A 19,186-nucleotide genomic window follows, 5' to 3' on the forward strand; every position below is an offset into this window, starting at 1 on the left:
ATTTTTCTGAATAAAGAACGATTTCCTCTCTGCCCTGACCACAGGAGGTGGCCGGAGGTGTGTCTGCTGTTGTGAGCTGGTTCAGAGTTTATTGCCGGAGGCACGGAAAACCAAGACTCCTGTCACCAGGCTAGCTCCCTTTCCTGTCCCTTGTTGACCAAGTTGTTTCTTTCCCAGAGGAAATGCATGAGGCCTTCCATGTACATTTCTCCAGCAGGGGTTCTCGGACGGGGGTGACGGGGGTGGGCATCAGAATTATTGGGAGGACTGACTTGAACTCAGACAGCAGAGCCCCACCCCCAGAGTTTCTGTTTCAGATCTTGGATGGGGCCTGAGAATTTGCATTTCTAACAAGTACTCAAGAACACACATTAAGAACCACTATTTTAGAGCCCAGTCCTCTTTTAAATTGGACCCATACTAAAGTGCTTAACTCTTTGAAATTGTGTCTACTCATGTTAATGAATGAGATGGAAATAAATTGATTGGTTTCTCAGGTTACTAGTTGATGCACATAACTATTCTCTCTTCTACTCACTCTTTTCTACCTCCCCCTTTCCCAACCCCATTTTTTCCTCAATTGTCTTATGACCTCTCCCCACATAGAAGACATGCCAAGTTAGGGTATATGGCTACCATATGCAAACCATATTGCTTTATCTAGTCACTTAACCTCTGTGAAATAAATGTGTTTACTAAATTCTTATATCCTGAGGTTATTGTGAGGCTTACATGAGATATTGCATGTGAAAGGGCTATGTCAGAGTAAAACATGGTGCAAAATTAGTGTCTTATTATTTTGTGGGATCTCGACTTGCCTTTGGAACAGTGTCCAAAGGGACTTGGGGATGGACTTGCCTCACCTGGTGTGAGTTTTATTGCTGCTGGGGAGACTTGGTAAAGATTATGCAGAAATCTGCAGAGGTGTCCTGGAGAAGGTTCCTGGCTGGGGCGTCGGGCTGGGGGCTCAGAGTGCTTACAAACATATTTTGGAGGCACATCGATGTGTAGTGTAGTAATGGCCAAAGAAAGAAGAGTTTGGTGCTGGAAAACAGCCTAAGTAGATGCTGGACTGTCAAGAGATTCAGCTTGCTTGTAGTCGAGAAATAAAAATTCTATCCTTTTTTTCCCCTTAAGTTCCTAGGCCTACTCTGTTCACAGTAACTACTAGCCAGATGTAGTATTTAAATTACTTAAAACTAAAAATTCAGGTCCTCTGTCATACCAGCCACAATTCAAGTACTGAACAGCCATTTCCATCATCGCAGCAAGTTTCACTGGCTCCTGCTCTTCTAGAGAGTTATCAGCTCTGCTTGTCTGGTGGCAGCATCACTGGGTTTCATATGACGGGACAGGGACATCTTTTTTGTGTGTGTTTCTATTGATTTTAGAGAGAGAGGAAGGGAGATGGAGAGAGAGAGAGAAACATCAATGCAAGAATGAAACATCGTTCGGCTGCTTCTTGCATTCAAGCCCACAACCTGGGCATGTGCCCTTACCAAGAATCGAACCAGTAACCACTCGGTGCACAGGGCGACGCTCAACCAACAGAGCCACACCAGCTGGGGCAGAACAGGGACACGTTTATGAGTGAAATATCTCTCGTATCTCTCCCTTGGAAGTCTGGTGTGGACCTGATTGGGAGGAATAACAAAGGGTGGCTGCTCCAGCAGCTTGAACCTCATTTTGCCACTTGTGGTTTCGGAGGCTCATTTCATTTGGAAGGTGGGTCAGTCAGCAAGGCATTTGCATTATGCCGGGGGTAGGTAGAGTTTACCAGGTTAGCAGGCTGTTGTCAAGGTATCTACTGTTTCTAGTGACGTTTGAGGCTTTGGTTTAGTTCTTGGGACTCTCCCTGGGACCTGGTCCTTGAGGGAAGCAAATAGAAATGCTCGGGTGGATTTAGCAGTAAGAGGTCCTTCTCGAGAGAGGCTCTGCGCCAGCTTGGACTCCTCCACTTGGGTCTGTTCTGCTACTGAACCAGCCCTTGTCAGGGAGAGGCAGGGGGCTGCCCTGTCCACCCTGCCAGTGTGGGCTTGCTCAGATACCATTCCACACCACCTCGTCCTAGCAGCTGCCTCCTTTGAAAGTGTGCTGTAAACTGTAAAGTTCCTTCCCTTACTTGCCCCACACCCGGTCACTAGGTCCTTTGCAGAACGTATGCAACATACGTCTTGCATACTTTCCCTTCCTTGGCGTGTCTCTACAGTCCAACCTACCTCCTGGACTATTATGGGAGCCACATAACAGATCTCCCCAATTCTGTTCTCTCACACCTCTTCTGGTCTATTCTGCCCTCCCCTTGCCCCTCCTTTCCTCCACCTTTTCCTCCACCCTTTTCAGAACAGACAGAGCAAGACAAGGATGATAGATACCCTGGCCTCCAGGCTCGCTTTGCTTCCTCAGTGTGAGGTGGGGCTCTGCACACGCCCGGTGGCCCCGTGCCAGCGAGGAAGGAAGGCCTCTCACATTCAGCTGCTCTCAGCTGGAAGGGCTTCTCTGGATGATGTGACCCCCGAAAGCAGGAGAGAGGCAGGCCCTTTCTATACTGTGAAGGGCGCAGAGAACCGAGTTTCTTATGAATGAGCCCTCTCTATCTGGGGGCTTTGGGGGAAGAAGAGAATATGAAATTCTCTGTAAGGCCCTGTGTCCTGAGGGACTAGTCATGTGGGAAAAGATTGGAAGATACAAGGTCAGACAAGATTGCTTGCATGGGGTGGGGGAGAAAGATGAGGAAAGACAGAAAAAGAGAGTAGGAAACAGCTTAAAGTAAGACACCCGGGAAAGTATTGTAAACAGCATCACAAACCTTGAAGATTGTGGGAGTGTCCGATAATAAACAGGAAGTTTGTTAAAAGACACAATCCTGCCGGACTTACTTCCCATGCTGGTGACTGGCCTGGTAGAGTAAAAATGAATGGTGGTGGCATAAGAGCAAATCAGCTTCCTTTAGCTAACTTTTGGATTTGATCTTTTAAAATACTCATCAAAAAAAAATTTAAGAATATAAGTCTAAAAAGCTCTACTCTGACATTTGGATTATCTTAGTCCTGGACTTAGAGAAAAAAAATTTCTGAAATTCTGAAGTTTCTTACCTTCAACTTTCTCTAACATGAATTCTAGGAATTTGGAGGGGGAGGGAGGAAAGCCTGAAGTAAATACAAATATTTACATATTAATAGCATTTGTTAAGTAACTAAGATCACTTTGTTAGTTTAGTAACATAAAATGGGTTATGTGTAATTAAGCTTGTTTATAAAGTGAACAGACTGTAGTATTAAATTTAACAGTTTACTTAGGCAGCCGCCACAAACATTCTAATTGAATTTATGTGAGATATTTTCACTTTCTGTTAAAGAAGGCACATGTCTGAGTATTAGGGAGCGTGGCATTTCTTATTTTTGGACAGAATATAAACCATGGCACAGAAGCAGTCACCGGTCAGGAAGTACCTGTTGAAGGAGTAAGTCTGGATTGTACAAGTCAGTACTGAGTTGGAGAATTTGGCAAGAATGCCAAAAAAAAGGATACAGTTTCTCTAGCGGACCTTTCCCCCTCCGTCTGACATGTGAAAGTCTGTCATACGCCTGGCACTGGACTAAATGTGGGGCGTTTGTCCTTTGCGCCCACGGAACTTGTATTTTAAAAGGGATGTAATGCCGCACGGTGATAGAAAACAGCAGGCAGAGGAGCTGGTGCATCCCACTCTGAGAAGGCCAAGGAAGGACTCATAACCGCCTTTCAAGAATTCTGTCTTCCCTATGAACTAAGAGGAAATGGGTTTAAAGTACCGATGTGATTTCTAGAAGTATGGAAGGGCCCCTGCCAGGGAGCTTGGGAGGATATGGAGATCAAAGACGCAGCCAGTGAATTACTAGAAGTGTGGAGTGTCTCCGTCTAGAAAGCTCTTTAAATTGGTTTCCTGTGCCTTCCTGTGGCCCTGTCTGATTGTGGGACATGGGCCTAATGGGCTAGTTGGGATGTGTTCTTCTGTGGAGCTTAATGAAGACCCCAGAGCCGAAAACCTACGTTCACTTTCCACTGTGCCACTCACTGGCTTTATTTTATTTTTAATTTTTATTTATTGATGAGAGATAGAGAGACATGGATTTATTGTTCCACGTATCTCTATATTCATTGGTTGCTTTTTGTATGCACCCTGACGTGGGATCGAAGCTGCAACCTTAGTGAATGGGGATAATGCTCTAACCAACTGAGCTACCTGGCCAGGGCCTCACTGGTTTTATATTCTTGGACAGATTACTTAACTTGTCTGTCAAGTAGTCTCCTCGTATGTTAAACAGAGATAATAGTAATGCCTACCTCTAAAGGTCATTATAAGGATTACATGTGTTACATGAGTTAAAACATGTAAAGTGCTAAGAACATTATCTGACACTTGGAAAGAGTTATATGTTCCCTATCATCATTGCTCCAGTTCCGGCTGCTGTGTAACAAATGGCCTCAAATCTGAGTAGCTTCAACCAACCGTTTTATGATCTGACAGAATCTGTGGGCCTGGGTGTCACGCATGGAACAGGAGAGGCGGCTTGTTTCTCTCCTTATAGCAGGGGCGTCGGTGGGAAGGAGGCTGGGGTGGGCCGGATGGTTGGGGATTGGGTCCTCTGGGGGCTTCTTTCTCCACATGTCTGGGGTGACTAGAAGGCTGGGTCCGCGGAAGGTGGACTTTCCGTGGTCTTTGCCTCCTCAGAGCATCAGGCTAGTCATTCTGTTTAGCCGCTATAGATCTCCATTAAAAAGCAAACAAACTTAAAGCTCATCCATACAGCAGTGAAACTGATGCTCGCATTGGTGATTTTTGTGCTGATTTGGGCCTGAGATTCAGAATCTCCAGAAATGTTACCTTATGTTCTGGTCACATTGATTCATACTTTTCCCCCCCCCAGAGAATTACTCAGTTGCCTGTTGCACTGGATACTAGAGAAATGTTGTAATGGGTCTTCCAGTCAACTGATGATGCTCCATATCTTGAAGTGAGGTCAGCTGTTTTATTTCTTTTATTTTTCATCGTATTGGGCAGGCCATTATAAGACTCAATGGAGGCCCAGCCAGTGTGGCTCAGTGGTTGAGCATCAACCCATGAACCAACAGGTCACTGGTTCGATTCCCGGTCAGAGCACATGCCCGGGTTGAGGGCTCCATCCCCAGTAGGGGGACACGCAGGAGGCAGCTGATTGATGTTTTTCTATCTAGCTCTCTCTAAAAATCAATAAAAGCAATTTAAAGAAAAAAAAAAGACTCACTGGAGGATGAAAATAGTCTTGAAATTGCCACATATGTTATGATCCTGAAGGACTGGACTTTCTAAGGGGTCAGTTTCTTCTCCATTGTCAGTGAAAGGGATAGATTCACCACAGTTGGTGCAGAGAAGAGATTCAGAGTTCACACCTTGACCTTCATCCTGTTACACCACAGGTGGAGTGAAAGTTATGGAACAAAGGTGCCAAGGAAAGGAGAGGTTTTTCTTATTTGTCGTGCTGGGTACAATTGGTAGTTACACTCCCGGTAACCACCCTGTTGTCCTCTTTGAAGGTGGAGCCTTCTGGCAGCTGAAGGTTTTCAGGTTAGAGTCCTGATACCTTCTCCAGACCCACCTAACCCTAAACCTGAACGCCAAGGTGGCCAGACAAGTTAGGAGTTTTGAAGAGCCTTGGGATATCACTATGTATTCTTTTATTTTGTTTTTATTTTATTTTGTTATTCCAGTAGGACCACAACACTACGCTTATTTTCAGAGAAATTGTGTATTTAAGACTTTTCTTCTTTCAAAGTCTTGGAAAATTGAAAATGTAATTTTAGTCTAGTTTGTCAGTCATCTGAACGGTCTGACCTAAAAAACTCTAAAAGCCTTCATCTCTGATCTGCTTGAGCATCTGGGCGTCTAGGTCACATAGAGCAGTGTTTCTCAAAGTGCGGTCTATTTTATAAAAGCTCGCTGATTTGATCGTCTTTGGGAAGTGAATTTTATAGCAGCGATTCCCATTCCATTTCCCCATTCTCAAAAAAAGAAGCTAGAATTTACTGAGCACTTATTATGTGCAGGGACACTGTTTTAGCCCATTCTGTTGTCTCATTCAATCTCCATAACAGCCAGGCAAAGTAGGTGCCATATTATTACCCCCATTTACTGAGAAGGTAATGGGCACCAAGAAGTTAACTCATTTGCTTAAGTTCACAAAGCTCATAAATGGCCCACCCTGGATTCTTGCACTGTTTCAGAAACAGACTTACCAAATCAAAAGGCACACATAACCTCTTTTTCCATGTAGCAGATATTTTCTCTTCTGTCTGTTTTATTCTTTCAATCCTTCTAATCCTCCAGTCTTTGGGCTTGACAGCATCATTCTCTTTCCTCTCCAGTCATTATGCCTCAACATCCTTGCCTTTGTCCAAGGATTGCCTGACTTCCTGCTGGGCAAGTTATTAGCTTCCTTTCTCTCCACCTCCTCAAAGTAATCTCGTGGAGACGTTTTGCCAGTGAAATATCACTGCAGGTTTGTATTCCTTTTTATAAAAATTCCTCAAGGGCCGGGAGATGCATTCATGTGCAGATGTTTTCTGGAGGGGCTGCGCTCTCTCTCTTCGATATATTTTCTTTAATCAGTGGGTCCATTCACCCAACAAGCCGTGTTCAAGCCGCGCTGTGCAGCAGAGGGCCTCTGGGCGCCTTCTTCAGGTTTCACCATCTTCCTTTGCCTGGGCAGGGAGGTGACTCACTTCTAACTGGTTTGCAGCCATTTTCATCTTAAGTTTTGTTATGTTTCGGTCCCTTCCCCCTAGAAGAGGCTAGGTCACATAGAGCAGTGTTTCTCAAAGTGAGGTCTGTAGAACCCTCAAGGTTCCTGAGACCTAAAAACTATCTTCATAATAATACTAAGGCATACCTGCCCTTTTCCCTCTTGCTGACATTTGCACTGCTGGTGGCAGGCAATGCTGGGTTGCCCAGGTGGAGTGGGCCGAAACAGCACCTTTCTGTAAATGCAAGCATGTCATTGAAACTCCTGATTTTAATGTAAGAAATGAGTCTGGGAAAGACGATTTAGGATTAAGTGAAGGATTCTTGAGGGCCTTTGGAAGGCTTAGTGAAAAGACCTTCTTGTCGGAGGGGCGGTGCTGTGCCTAGTGCTGTGGCCTTGGGCATCACCTGACCGACATGAGCCTGATCCCCATCTCCACCAAATGGGAACAGGGTGGAGATCACTAACGATAGCTTTATATCATCCCTGCACTTAATAGGCCCTCAATAAATGGTAGCTCCTGCTTATATTGGTTATACTCTGATTGCTAAATGGATGTTTGGTATCTTGGGAATATTGGTTGCTTTAAGTTATGTAGTTCATTTGGGAGCTGATGTTGACTTATGAGTTGGGTGCGTGTGATGGGAAGAAACGTACTTGTCTCTTGAGAGTCCCAGTCCCTGGGAAAGCGCTCCCTGATGGACATGGCACTGTCGCTTAGCTGTGACAACAGGCGCTGATGGGACCCAGGAAGCTGGAGGAGTCAGGGGCAGCCAGAGCGTCTGACCTCTTCTCTCCCTCCTTAGGGTGGGTGAGAGGCAGAGCTCAGAGGGGCCTCATTGTGCATTCATGTTGTCATTTTATATCTTGGGTTTTTCTGAGGGCTTTCCATCCTGTTTGTTTTCCTTTGTTCAAAAAATATTAAGTACTTGATGTTTACATACAGTGATAGAAACATGTTTAAGCAATGGCGCTTACACACTAATAAGAATCATGTGTGCCACGGCCACCCCAAAGAGCTCCTTTTTGGTCCTGGGATAGGTATAAACAAATATGATTAAAGATTATTTAAATCTCAGTTATTTAATAAATATAGGGCTTATTTGTTAAAACTTACCAGCGTGAATGAGTCCTAGAGATCTCTTGTGCAGCACAGTGCCTATAGCTAACAATACTTTATCATTGTATTACTTAACATTTGCTAAGAAGGTAGATGTTATGTTAAGTGTTCTTACACAAACACACACAAATAATAAACAAGGTGGGAGGTGGTGGTTATGTCTGTGGTCTTAATGGTGGTAATGGGCTCACAGGTTAATACTTTTATCCCCAGACTCATCGAGTTGGACACATTAAATCTGTACAGCTTTTTGCATGTCAGTCAAATCTCAATAAAGTGGCTTAAAAAAACTTATCTGAGGAAAAGAATCTCCAGAGTCTCTAGATACTTCTAGTTTTAGATAATTTAAGAACCAAATATATCAACATGAAATATGAACTTTGATATTGTGTGCAGTTTGAGTCAAGATACTTAAATAACCTTTGGATTTTATGTTAAGCTCTAAATTTGAAAAATTATTACCTCTTTGTAGATAAAATCCTTTTATTATGGACTAGAGACCCGATGCATGAAATTCGTGCAAGGGGCTCGGCCCTCGCAGCCCCAGCTTCGTCCAGAAGGTCGTCCGGATGGTCATTCTGCTGTCTGGCCATCTGGTCTAATTAGCATATTACACTTTTATTATTATAGATACTCTCATTGTTTACTCCCTTTAACTCTGTGTGATTGGTGGGCCTGGGATGGCTCCTCTTTTTATGGTGAGGGAGCGCACGCCCTCCGAGGTCTCCAGGCTCTGCTCCTGCTCGAAGACCTGGGAAGGACGCAGGAGCCACGGGCGGCAGAGGACCCGGCACTGAGGGCCCGGCCCAGGACAGGGTGGCCCAGGTGGAGTGGCCGAAGCAGCACCTTTCTGTAAATGGAAGCTTGTGATCAGGCTGCACAATCCCTGTGTGGTTACTGTAGCATCATGTACAAAGCCCCTGCAGGAACTGGATCACAGTGCACTGTCATTAGTCTGTTTGAGCACGAGATGGCTTTTTTTTTCTTCCCAGTAGCTTTTACCAGCTTTGGTCTCCTGAGAAGTTTGAAAAAGACAAACTCACCTTCAATTTAAGCTTGGTAGCATTAAGAATATGTTCATAACTGGTTATTTAAAAATGTATCTTAATTCCATTAATAAATATTTATCGCGCGTCCATATAGTGCTTGAGACTGCTAGGTACTGTGAACCTCTGTGGATGATTCATTGAATCCATAAATAGGTATTGAGTACTTATGATGATCTTATTTCTGCTAGAAACTGGAAATACAAAGATGAGTAAGACTGGGTCCTCACTGTGAATCAACTGAATGGTAAAGGAAAAAAACCTAAAGACATAGGCAGTGTATTATTTTGTGGCATAAATATGCCTGGAATGAGATGGCAGCACAGATAAGTGCATGTTAGGGGAGGAAGGGTAGATGACTTCCTGGAGGAAGAGGCACCAGAGTAGAGCTTCCGAGGATGTGTTTCAGCATTTAGTGTGTGCCAAGCAAGCGTTTCCTCGACTCGTAGGGGAGGAAGGCCCCCCAGATGGAGGAAACCTGGGGAGAGCTGCCAGAGTTTCTCTAGAGTTTGTGCAAAGGCAATAGACATGAGTTGCTGTGGTTCGAGACAGATTGTGTTGTCATGTTGGCTGTGTTCTTAGAATGGGAGTCAGCATTATGATGGGAGGCACACCACCCCACTCAGCACTTACCCACCAACCGCCTGGTGTTCTGCAGCAGTCATTTGGCACAGGCTGGGGGTGCCGCCCTGGGAACGCTGGAAGATGGGCACCACTCATGTGCGTGCTACTCTCTGCGAGCAGTATATATGGTGTGTGCCCTCTTACTACTTGCTGATGGAGAACGTGGCACTGTCCTCTGGGATGGTCTCCTACTTCGTTTACAGACAAGGTCAAAGATCCCTCCAAATCCACTCTCTGAGAGCAGTTGACGTGTAAGTGCTGAGTTGTGTGCTTCCGATCACCATCGCTGTGGCAATTGAGGGAAGGACGGAAAGTGTAGAAGAGGGTGTGGAGGCGAACTGAAGGGGTCAGTGGACTGGAGAGAGCTTTACAGTAGCTGTGAAGCTAGCGGATGGCTTTGTTAGCCAGGATTTGGAGAATGAGGGTGACACATTCACGGGATGCTGAGGGGACCAGTGAGACTGACGGCATCTACAGGAGGGGTCTGGTTGTAGACAGCCTTGGAAACCAAAGATCGGAACTTGAGGCTAAGGCCAGGGTGGTTATGTGCAAGCAAGTGGCATGTAAGGCCGGGCGATTTCCCAGCTGCGTGAGTGTTGGGTGATAGTGGGGTGTCAGTTTGAGTGTCCGACAGTGTTTACACCTAAAGAAGAACCTGCTACGTTGCCCTGGTTACAGATTCAGGGTCTGATCTGAGGGTCGTAACTAGTCATGGTGGAGGTGAGGCTGTTGAGCAGGTCACCAGGGCTCATGTAGTGCCCCTGACTCCCCAGAAAACGGCTTCATTTTGCCTTAATTCATTTTGTCCTCCAACACTGAGCCCCTTTGTTATTGCTACTGTTGAGTAAGGAAAATAAGTCTTGTTCAGGGTCACATCCCGTAAAGGCCTCAAGACACATACAAAGGCAGTAACAGCTTAAGACCACAATGGGAAGGAAGGTCTTGGTGCTTTAAGAGCAAGCCAAAAGCAGTCACGCTCAGACGGAGAAGCAAAGATTCTTCTTGCTGACAAATGACATGCAGGTTTTGTAAAGACAGGGAACCATTCGTGGTGACATGGGTCATAGTCAAGATAGGGCCGAAATGTTGAACCCTCCAACTGGAATTTCCAAACTCCCCCCTTTGTCAAGTGTGGTACAGATAGATCTCCAGCTTTCCTGCAGGGCTGGGCCCTGGGAGCTGCACGGCCCCTCCCCCGAGGGGGAGTCCCCAGAGCGCTCACTCCTGTACGCTCGCTCACCTTAGCTTGCTGCCCATTGCTCTTGTCACTCTCCCCATGCAGACAAGCTGTGTGAGTGGTCATCCTTAGACAAGGTGCTGGTTTGAAGGAAACAGGCGCCTGCAGGTTCCTAACTACAGAGGACCTTACATGGAAATAGTCTTTATGAAGCCCCCAGAGGCAACACATGAATGGATTACACACTGTTGAGCCAACAGAGTCCTTGAGTGGCGCAGATTCCTTTCAAAGCTGAACCATTGCCCAGCCAGAGTGGCTCAGTTGGTTGAGCATCGCCCTGTGCACCAAAAGGTTGCCAGTTTGATTCCTAGTCAGGGCACATACCTGGGTTGCAGGTTCAATCCCCGCTCAGGGCATGTATGGAAGGCAACCAACCGATCGATGTTTCTCTCTCACATCAATGTTCCTCTCTCTGTCTCTCTGTCTCTCTCTGCTCTCTCCTTCCTTTCCTCTCTCTAAAAACAACAACACAACAACAAAAAGAATGGGATCATTACTTAGTCCCTGGGCCCGAGCCATGCTTACAGGATGGGAGTGGTATTCTGAGATTTCCGTGGAATCCCCAGTCTCTTGCTTCCAGGTGTGGATAATCAAGGTACATTTTAGTGACTGGGGATGGCTTATAGCACAGTTCTTAACTGGGCTCCATATTGAAAGTGTATATTCTCTCTCTCTCTCTCTCTCTCTCTCTCTCTCTCTCTCTCTCCTTTATATACATACTAGAGGCCCGGTGCACGAAATTCGTGCACTGGGGGGGGGGGTCCTTCAGCCCAGCCTGCCCCCTCTCACAGTCCAGGAGCCCTCAGGGGATGTCCTACTGACGGGGAGCAGGCCTAAGCTGCAGTCTGGCTGCAGAGGGTCGGAGCAGGCACCCCTCTCTGTTGATCTCTCAGGCTCGGGGCCGCACCCAGCCCCACCTCCTGAGCTGGTCATGACCCTTAGGAGTCCCGACCTCATTTGCATATTCCTTCTTTTTATATATTAGATGCACATACACATATATCCTTAATTAGGCCTCAATTTTATTAGCAATTTGCTCTCCGTTACCACTTAGAATTCTTAGTCCATTCCTGACTCTGATCTGTGTAAAAAAAAAAATCACACACTCTTTTCTTGAAGTGCGTGGGTTCTCAACACCTCTCTGACTCTGATTTGGTGGGGAGTGGGACTCAGGTGCAGAAATGTGCTTTTGTGTCTTGCTTTTTTGCCCGTGTGTGCTGCTCTCCGCTGATAGAGGGCTTTTCACTTTGGCTGCACATTTGGAGTCATTTGAGGAGCTTTATAAAATACGAGTGTGTGGGCCCTGTCCCTGGAGATCTGGCTGAACAGATCTGGGTGAGGCCTGGGTACGAGGATTTTAAAAATTCCGGGTCATTCTAACGTATGGCCACGATTGCACCTTGCCCATCTGCAATTTTCCACCAACATTTTCCACCGGCCTGAAGTGGAAGCCAGGTCAGGATCTGCCTTTGGATCTGGGCCATCACGATTCCTAATTTTAGCCCTAGGCTTTTAGATGTATAGTTGGAGAGGATGAGGCCCAGAGAGTGAGTTTCTTTCCAGGGGCAGCCCTTGCAGGTTGGCCAAAAGGAGAACGCTGACAGGTATCCGCCACCCTCATTGGGACTGTAATTTTAGGCTCGTCTTCGTATACTCCTCATTCATACTTGGTTTATTTTCATTTTTACGGTGAAAGTCACAACAACATGATTTATTTTTAGCTTTATAGGATAAGTATTCTACTTGTAAAACTGTTTTCTCTCCAGTCCAAACATGCTTATGATGCATGTGAGCACACCTACAAATATGTCGTGAGGTAAGGGAACTCAGAAAGACGATGAGTAAGTTCCCACCTGGGGCCTCAGAATAATGTTATTTACTACTAGCCTTGGCCTTGTGGGAAAGGGGTAGATAGCAAACCTAGCGATACATTTCAAATTACTAGTTTGAAGTGACTGCTGAGAAACATTTTCCTTATGATAGAACTATCTTTGAGGCAAGGACTTTAATTTTAAAAAAACAGCATGACTCTTTCCCCCAGAGTAATAAACCAAGTTCCTTTGCCAAAAAGAGCCATCAACTGGGTGCCCGCACAGGGAAATCAGCGCTAGAGAGGACGGGGCCCTGCTGCTGAGTCTTCCCAGGACGTTGTCTGTGCGGTATCTCGTGTCCAGTGACTGTGGGATTGAACACAGTGTCACGTTTAATTGGAGCAGGAAGCACACGTCGCTTTGTGTGCGAAGCAGATACACTGGAGCGAAAGGCCAGTGCTTGGCCGAGGGCCAGAACCACCAGCCACAGGGGGCCCCAGAAACCCTAGAGTAGGGTGAGTGCTCTGTCCCGGGCTGGGACGCCCTCCTGCTAACACATGGCCAAGAGACCCCCCCTCTCTGTCCTTTAAATTCCAGAGCCAGCAGCTCTCCCCATCCTGGAGTTCCTTTTCTGGCCTCTCCCTCGCCCTGTCCTGCGCCCCCCTCCTTGCCTGTTCGGAGCTTCGCGACTTGTCCAGGGTCGCTGGGGACTTTGCTTGTTGGCAGGGCTGCCGCTGTGTGAAAGCGTCCGAGCCTCTCCGCGTGTCTTGAAGATTGTTATTTTGACTTTGTGGGTCATTTGGTGGGTGGCCGACTGAGTGATAATTCTGAATAGTAACTTTGGAATTTTATGAATCAAAAAGACAGAACTCCCACTGCACGTTGAAATGTGGGAGGATGCCTCGCGGGTTCTTGAGTCACACGGGGGGAGGGAGGGGAGGACTTGGCGCTAACCCTAACGGACACTTGGCTTTTTTTTTCCGTCCCCGCAGGTCCCCCTCCTGCTTGTTACAGTCCCAGTAGTCCCGCCCAGATTCTAGAAGACCCCAGCTACTTTTTCCCAGACTTCCCGCTCTACTCGGGGAGACATGAAGCGCCTGCTTTGACGGTGGAGGCCGGCGGTACCATCAGGGAGAAAGTTGGTAAGTTCTTTTACTGGCACTGGTGTTGGAAACACAAAAAAGATCTGATGTGTCTCATGGTTAGCGCTTTTGCATAATTTTTTTTCTCTGTGCTCATTTTAAAAAATCAGTGTGTGGGATTATTGGTTGTCTCTTGGCAGGTGCCTTATTGTTAATGTTTGTGTTACGGTGTTAATAGACTATCTCACTATAACTTGTGATTCAGCAGAGAGAGTTCCTAGGTATGTAGGAACTTCAGAATTATACCATTTATTCCCTAATTTTTCTCTAATTCCTAAATACATTTTTGGTACTCCTTCCTAGAATCTTTCCTTCTTTATCATTTTAATCTCTTTGCAAATAACTCAGAAGTTCAGAAGAAATTCAGAACTATAGTAGGGAGGAAACTGTCTCCTTTGTAAAAATTTCCTGCCTATTTTTGAGGTAAAACTATGAGGGAGTTTTTATTTTTAAATATACTTTTTAATTGCTTTCAGAGAGGAAGGGAGAGGGAGAGATAGAAACATCAATGATAGGAGAGAATCATTGATTGGCTCCCTTCTGCACGCCTCCCACTGGGGATCGAGCCTGCCACCCAGGCATGTGCCCTTGACCGGAATCGAACCAGGGGCCCTTCAGTCTGCAGGCACGCCCTCTATCCACAGAGCCAAACCAGCTTAGGGCATGTAAGGGAATTTTTAAAACCACTTTTGGAAGGATCTCAGGGTCCGAATGTGCTTGTGAAAAGAGAATATAATCGTTTTCATGCTTGATGACACCCCATTCCTTTTATTATTCATCCAAAAAAAACCCTCATTTTCCTCTGGATATACATTTTTACTTTAATAAAATAAAAAATGATTTTTATTTGAATCTGCTTGTTCCAGTCAGCCTTTCGGATCAGTTATCCTGAGGGTAAGGGCGTCCTTTTTTACTCTCCTGCGCCCGCATCTGTCAGGAAGCCTGATGGAGCAGGTTTCAGTCCGTCTTTGTTTAGTGAGTGCGGCCCAGTTCAGCCCACACTGATCGCTCTTTCCGTGTGTCGTTCATCACTTACTACGATTATTTGGCAGTTCACCTTGCGTGGACCTTCCATGATCTGTTTTTACTGTTTAAAATGTTTTGCTGTTGAACTTCGGATTTATATTTCAGATGCAGTTATCTGAAGGTAAGGGATACGTTTGAATGTACTCCACGCGTGCAATCCTCTGAGGCAGATAGGAAGTCTGCCCATTTTACAGGGGAGAGGGGTTCAGAGAAGCCAAGTAATTTGCCTGAGGTCCCAAGTGAGGTTCTGGGGAGACGGGGAGAGTGATATGGTCAGCGTTGTGCTTCAGGAACCATCTGTAGAGCTCTGTACCTTACTCGGCCATTATTTCCCGAAGGCCTCCTGTGGTCAGAGCCGTGTTCTAGGCGCTGGCGATGCAGCGTGTGAGTGTAGCAGATAAACTCTCCACCCGCTGGTGTTTGGGTCTAGTAGAGGAAGACAGGTAATACATACAGTGTGGATTGAAAAGAGAAGAGGCCAGAGGCTAGAGATATTTAGAGGCTATTCAGGACATCTAAGCCACTGGTTAGGAGAGCCAGACCTGGGGAATGGCCTAGGCCAGTGGTCAGCAAACTGCAGCTCGCGAGCCACATGCGGCTCTTTGGCCCCTGGAGTGTGGCTCTTCCACAAAATACCACGTGCGGGCGCGCATGTACAGTGCAATTGTAACTTCGTGGCCCATGCGCAGAAGTCGGTATTTTGTGGAAGGGCCACACTCAAGGGGCCAAAGAGCCGCATGTGGCTCGCGAGCTGCAGTTTGCTGACCACTGGCCTAGGGCATGGAAGCCAGAGTCACAGTCTTTGCTATTGCTGAGACACTAAAGATGTCATCTACTGTCACCTTTTCTCATATTGTAATACCAAAGAGAATAAGTGGTATATAATCCTTGCCAAAAGAAGACAGTAAACCTAATGGAAGGTGTCTATGTGCATACTCATGTAAATGTGGAAGTATGCGTACACTAGTATTTATATATATATATATATATATATATATATATATATATATATATACTAGAGGCCCAATGCACGAAATTCGTGCAAGAGTAGGCCTTCCTTCCCCTGGCTGCCAGCACCAGCTTCCCTCTGGCACCTGGCACCCGGGCTTCCCTTGCAGCCCCAGCTTCATCCGGAAGGACGTCCAGTCTAATTAGCATATTACGCTTTTATTATTATAGATAAGCATATTACTCCACTTTTATTTTTTTCCTCATTTCACTGTGGATTAAGAAAACCTAGCTTGGCGGTTGATTAAATGGAGGGAGCAAAGGAGACAGAAGGTCAGAAGTAAATCTGAAACTTCTATCAGGATTAGTCATATGAGGATGCCATTTATAGGTTTAAAAAAAGGCAACCTTGGGAAAGAGACGGCTTTGGGGGAAATGACGTGTTCTATGTATATATAGAAACACAGCCATCGTTGCATGGCATTGTAGAACTGAAGGCTGCTTAGCGATGATCTACTGCATCTTCCCCAATTTACAGGTGAGGCTGTCGGGGTAGGAGAGCGTAAGTGATTTGCTCAGGGTCATGCCAGTGGTAAGTGGTACAGATTTTACTACCATGCTACACGTTATCTTCAATATGCCTCGTACTAGTGCTGTTGTGAAATGGGGTAACTTATATAGGGTTTCCCACACTTTGAATAATTTTAAAGACAATGTTTATTAAAATACATTTCATTTTTAGAATTGAGCTATAAGCTGTTAAAGTGTGTATACATTTTTTTGACACCCTGTGTGTGGGTGTATTTAATCTTCACCCAAGGATATGCTTTCATTGATTTCTAGAGAGAGAGGAATGGAGAGGGAGAGAGAAAGAGAGAGTGAAATACCGATCGGTTGCCTTCTGTACACACCCTGACCAGGGATCGAACCCACAGCCTAGGTATGTGCCCTGATTAAGAATCAAGCCCACAACCTTATAGTGAACAGGACGATGCTCCAATCAAGTGAGCCACCCAGCCAGGGCTAAATTTTATATTTCATGGAGCTTGTGTGCGTATCCTTTTACTGGTTAAATGTTTGATCCCCCTCACTGAGTAGTGTGCTAGGGAGACCCAAATAAGAAGGCATGACCCTCACCTTTCAGGAGTTTAGAGTCTGTGTAGATAATAATTGCCATCTCCGGTGATCACTGATCTACCGAGATCTGTGCCAATGGAGTAGACATTGGAGGAGGGCTCGAGCCTGCTGGACTGCAGCAGGAAAGAACTTGCTCAGAAGGCAGCTCTGGAGCTATCGCATGCAGCATGGCGAGGAATCTCCAGGAGGACATGGGGACATGCATCTTTCTAGGCAGAGGGACGAATGTGAGCAAAGGCTGAGGCCAGAGAGAGCCAGCGTGTCTGGGATCTATATGTTCTTAGGTGTAATTTGAGCTTAAACTCCAAGGGGTTGCCAGTGAGGGTGGGGTGGTGGTGGCCTGAAATGTTGTTGGAAGGTCAGGCAGCTCCCGCTGCACCAAGCATGTCAAACTCAAAGGCTAACATGGGCCAAATAAACAAGGTTTAAGTTTACGTGGGCCACAAAAAAACAAAAAAAGCTTCAGTTTTCATAGAAATGTAGCTTTATTTCGATAGAGACATGCTGAATACAAAGGGCTGAAATAAACGAGTAATCGTTAACATAAAATAATAGAACATGTTAATAAAAATTAATATTTTATTGAACATGAACTTACCACATGCTGAATAACTGCACAAATTATAAGCGTAATGCAAATAAACTTATTTTTTCTTGTTCTCCTAAAGTGAAATATTTCCTGTTGTGCACACCAAACAAGTCAGTTCAAGACTAATGATGTGGCAATCGGCTGCTAAAATATTTGCTGCTAGTATTAGTGGAGAGAAATGGTGCGCCTACACCATTTGGTAGTGTAAGGCAGGTAAGGGAAATGAATGCAACACGATTATTAGTAATCAGTCATTAGTGAACGTTCTAGTTCGTTATTAATAATCCTGTATAATAAAAGCGTAATATGCTAAGTGTGTGACCGTTCATTTGACCATTCATTCTACTTTTCCACCAGTCACTGTGATGCGTCCTGACCACCAGGAGGCAGACGCTCTGACCCGTAGGTTAGCTTGCTGCTGGGGTCCAGCCAATTGGGACTGGGTGTAAAGGGCCGGACATGCCCTAGAGCCCTCCCACAGTCCCTCCCCGGCCAGCCAGTCCCTTTTGGCCTGATTGGGACTGGGCGAGATGGCCCCGATCGGCTCTGATCGCTGGCTAGGCCAAGGAACCCCACCGTGTACTGAGCCTCTAGTTATGTATAACAAGATATTGTAAAAATTAAGTTATGAAATTTTTATTAAAACGTTTCTTATATTCCTGTGTAGATAATTATTGGCTGGATCACAAAAATACTTGTTGCGGGCTACATGTGGCCCGCAGGCCTCGAGTTTGACATGCTTGCGCTACACCGTGTGATAGAATGTCAGTTTCATCTTGTAACTAGTTACTGAGGAATTTTGTGCACTGTATTGTGGTTGTATTGTGACTAGGTTTTCCAGTTGAGCAATCTTCCAGGTAGCGTGGGAGACAGGTTGCTGCCTGAGGGGTGGGTTTGGAAATGGGAATGAGCCCAGTGTCGGAGAAATAGATGAGCAGGCTGTTGGAATGAATGGTCTGGGATGAGACGCCAAGGGCTTATAAGTGTGGAATGAACACAGATCTTGTTGTGCAGCGAATCAGATCCTGGCTCTTCCTACCTCTGTGACCTCTGTAACTTACCTTTCCTAAACCTCTCGCCTTATCTGTAAGGTTGGGGGAATTAATATCTGCCTCATATGGAACAAATGAGTATACGGAGAGAATTTAGTGCGGTGGCATATCATATGCACTTTAAAATGGTTCTTGTGGTTGTATTGTGGTTATTAATAATCAACCTAGAGATTGGCATGGGAATAAAGAGAGTTGGGAGGGATATTTTGGGGGTCGAATTGACAAGCAGTCACTGACCAGGTGTTGCGGGTAAGGGAGAGGAAGGAATTTTAGAAAACTCTCAGGTTTCTGGTTTGTCAAAAATTAGACAAGGCGGGGATGTGGGGCGTTGGTTGGTGGGTAGGCCTCTCGGGGTGGGGAGGACAGGTAGCGTTGGAAGGACTCATGGACCATTGGCTGGCAGCTGTAGGTATGTGGGTCATGGGTCAGTCGTTGAAGATGAGCAGTGGATGTGACGACCCTGAGATTCTGTTGAGTGAGGGTGGAAGAGCAGTGAGGGCGGGGCTGTGGGAAACACCAGAATTGAGGGGCAGGTGGAGAAAAGGTAGGCTGGGAAGGAGTGGGCAGAGAGACTGGAGCCAGGACCTGGGTGCCGAGTTAGGAGAGCATTTCAGGAGGTGGGCCGTCACCATGCCAGACGCTTCAGAAGGGTTGGTTGTGTCATATGAGAGCTGGAAAATTCTCACTGGGCTTGGT

The 19,186-nt window shown here is 45.9% G+C and overlaps 1 protein-coding gene across 4 annotated transcripts in view; it reads left to right on the forward strand.

Annotated features, from left to right (window-relative positions):
- The window catches only part of AMOTL1 (angiomotin like 1), a gene marked incomplete at its 5' end in the record, with an annotated part of 122,486 nt that overhangs the window by 37,610 nt on the left and 65,690 nt on the right, over positions 1-19,186 (forward strand). For all 4 annotated transcript variants that reach the window (XM_081100138.1, XM_081100139.1, XM_081100136.1 and 1 more), the window contains one exon: positions 13,589-13,738. In XM_081100138.1, the coding sequence (XP_080956264.1) occupies positions 13,589-13,738 (150 nt within the window). The remainder of the gene's footprint in view (positions 1-13,588; positions 13,739-19,186) is intronic.

The sequence above is a fragment of the Myotis nattereri genome, assembly GCF_964212035.1.
Source record: "Myotis nattereri genome assembly, chromosome: 9".
NCBI lineage: Eukaryota > Metazoa > Chordata > Mammalia > Chiroptera > Vespertilionidae > Myotis > Myotis nattereri.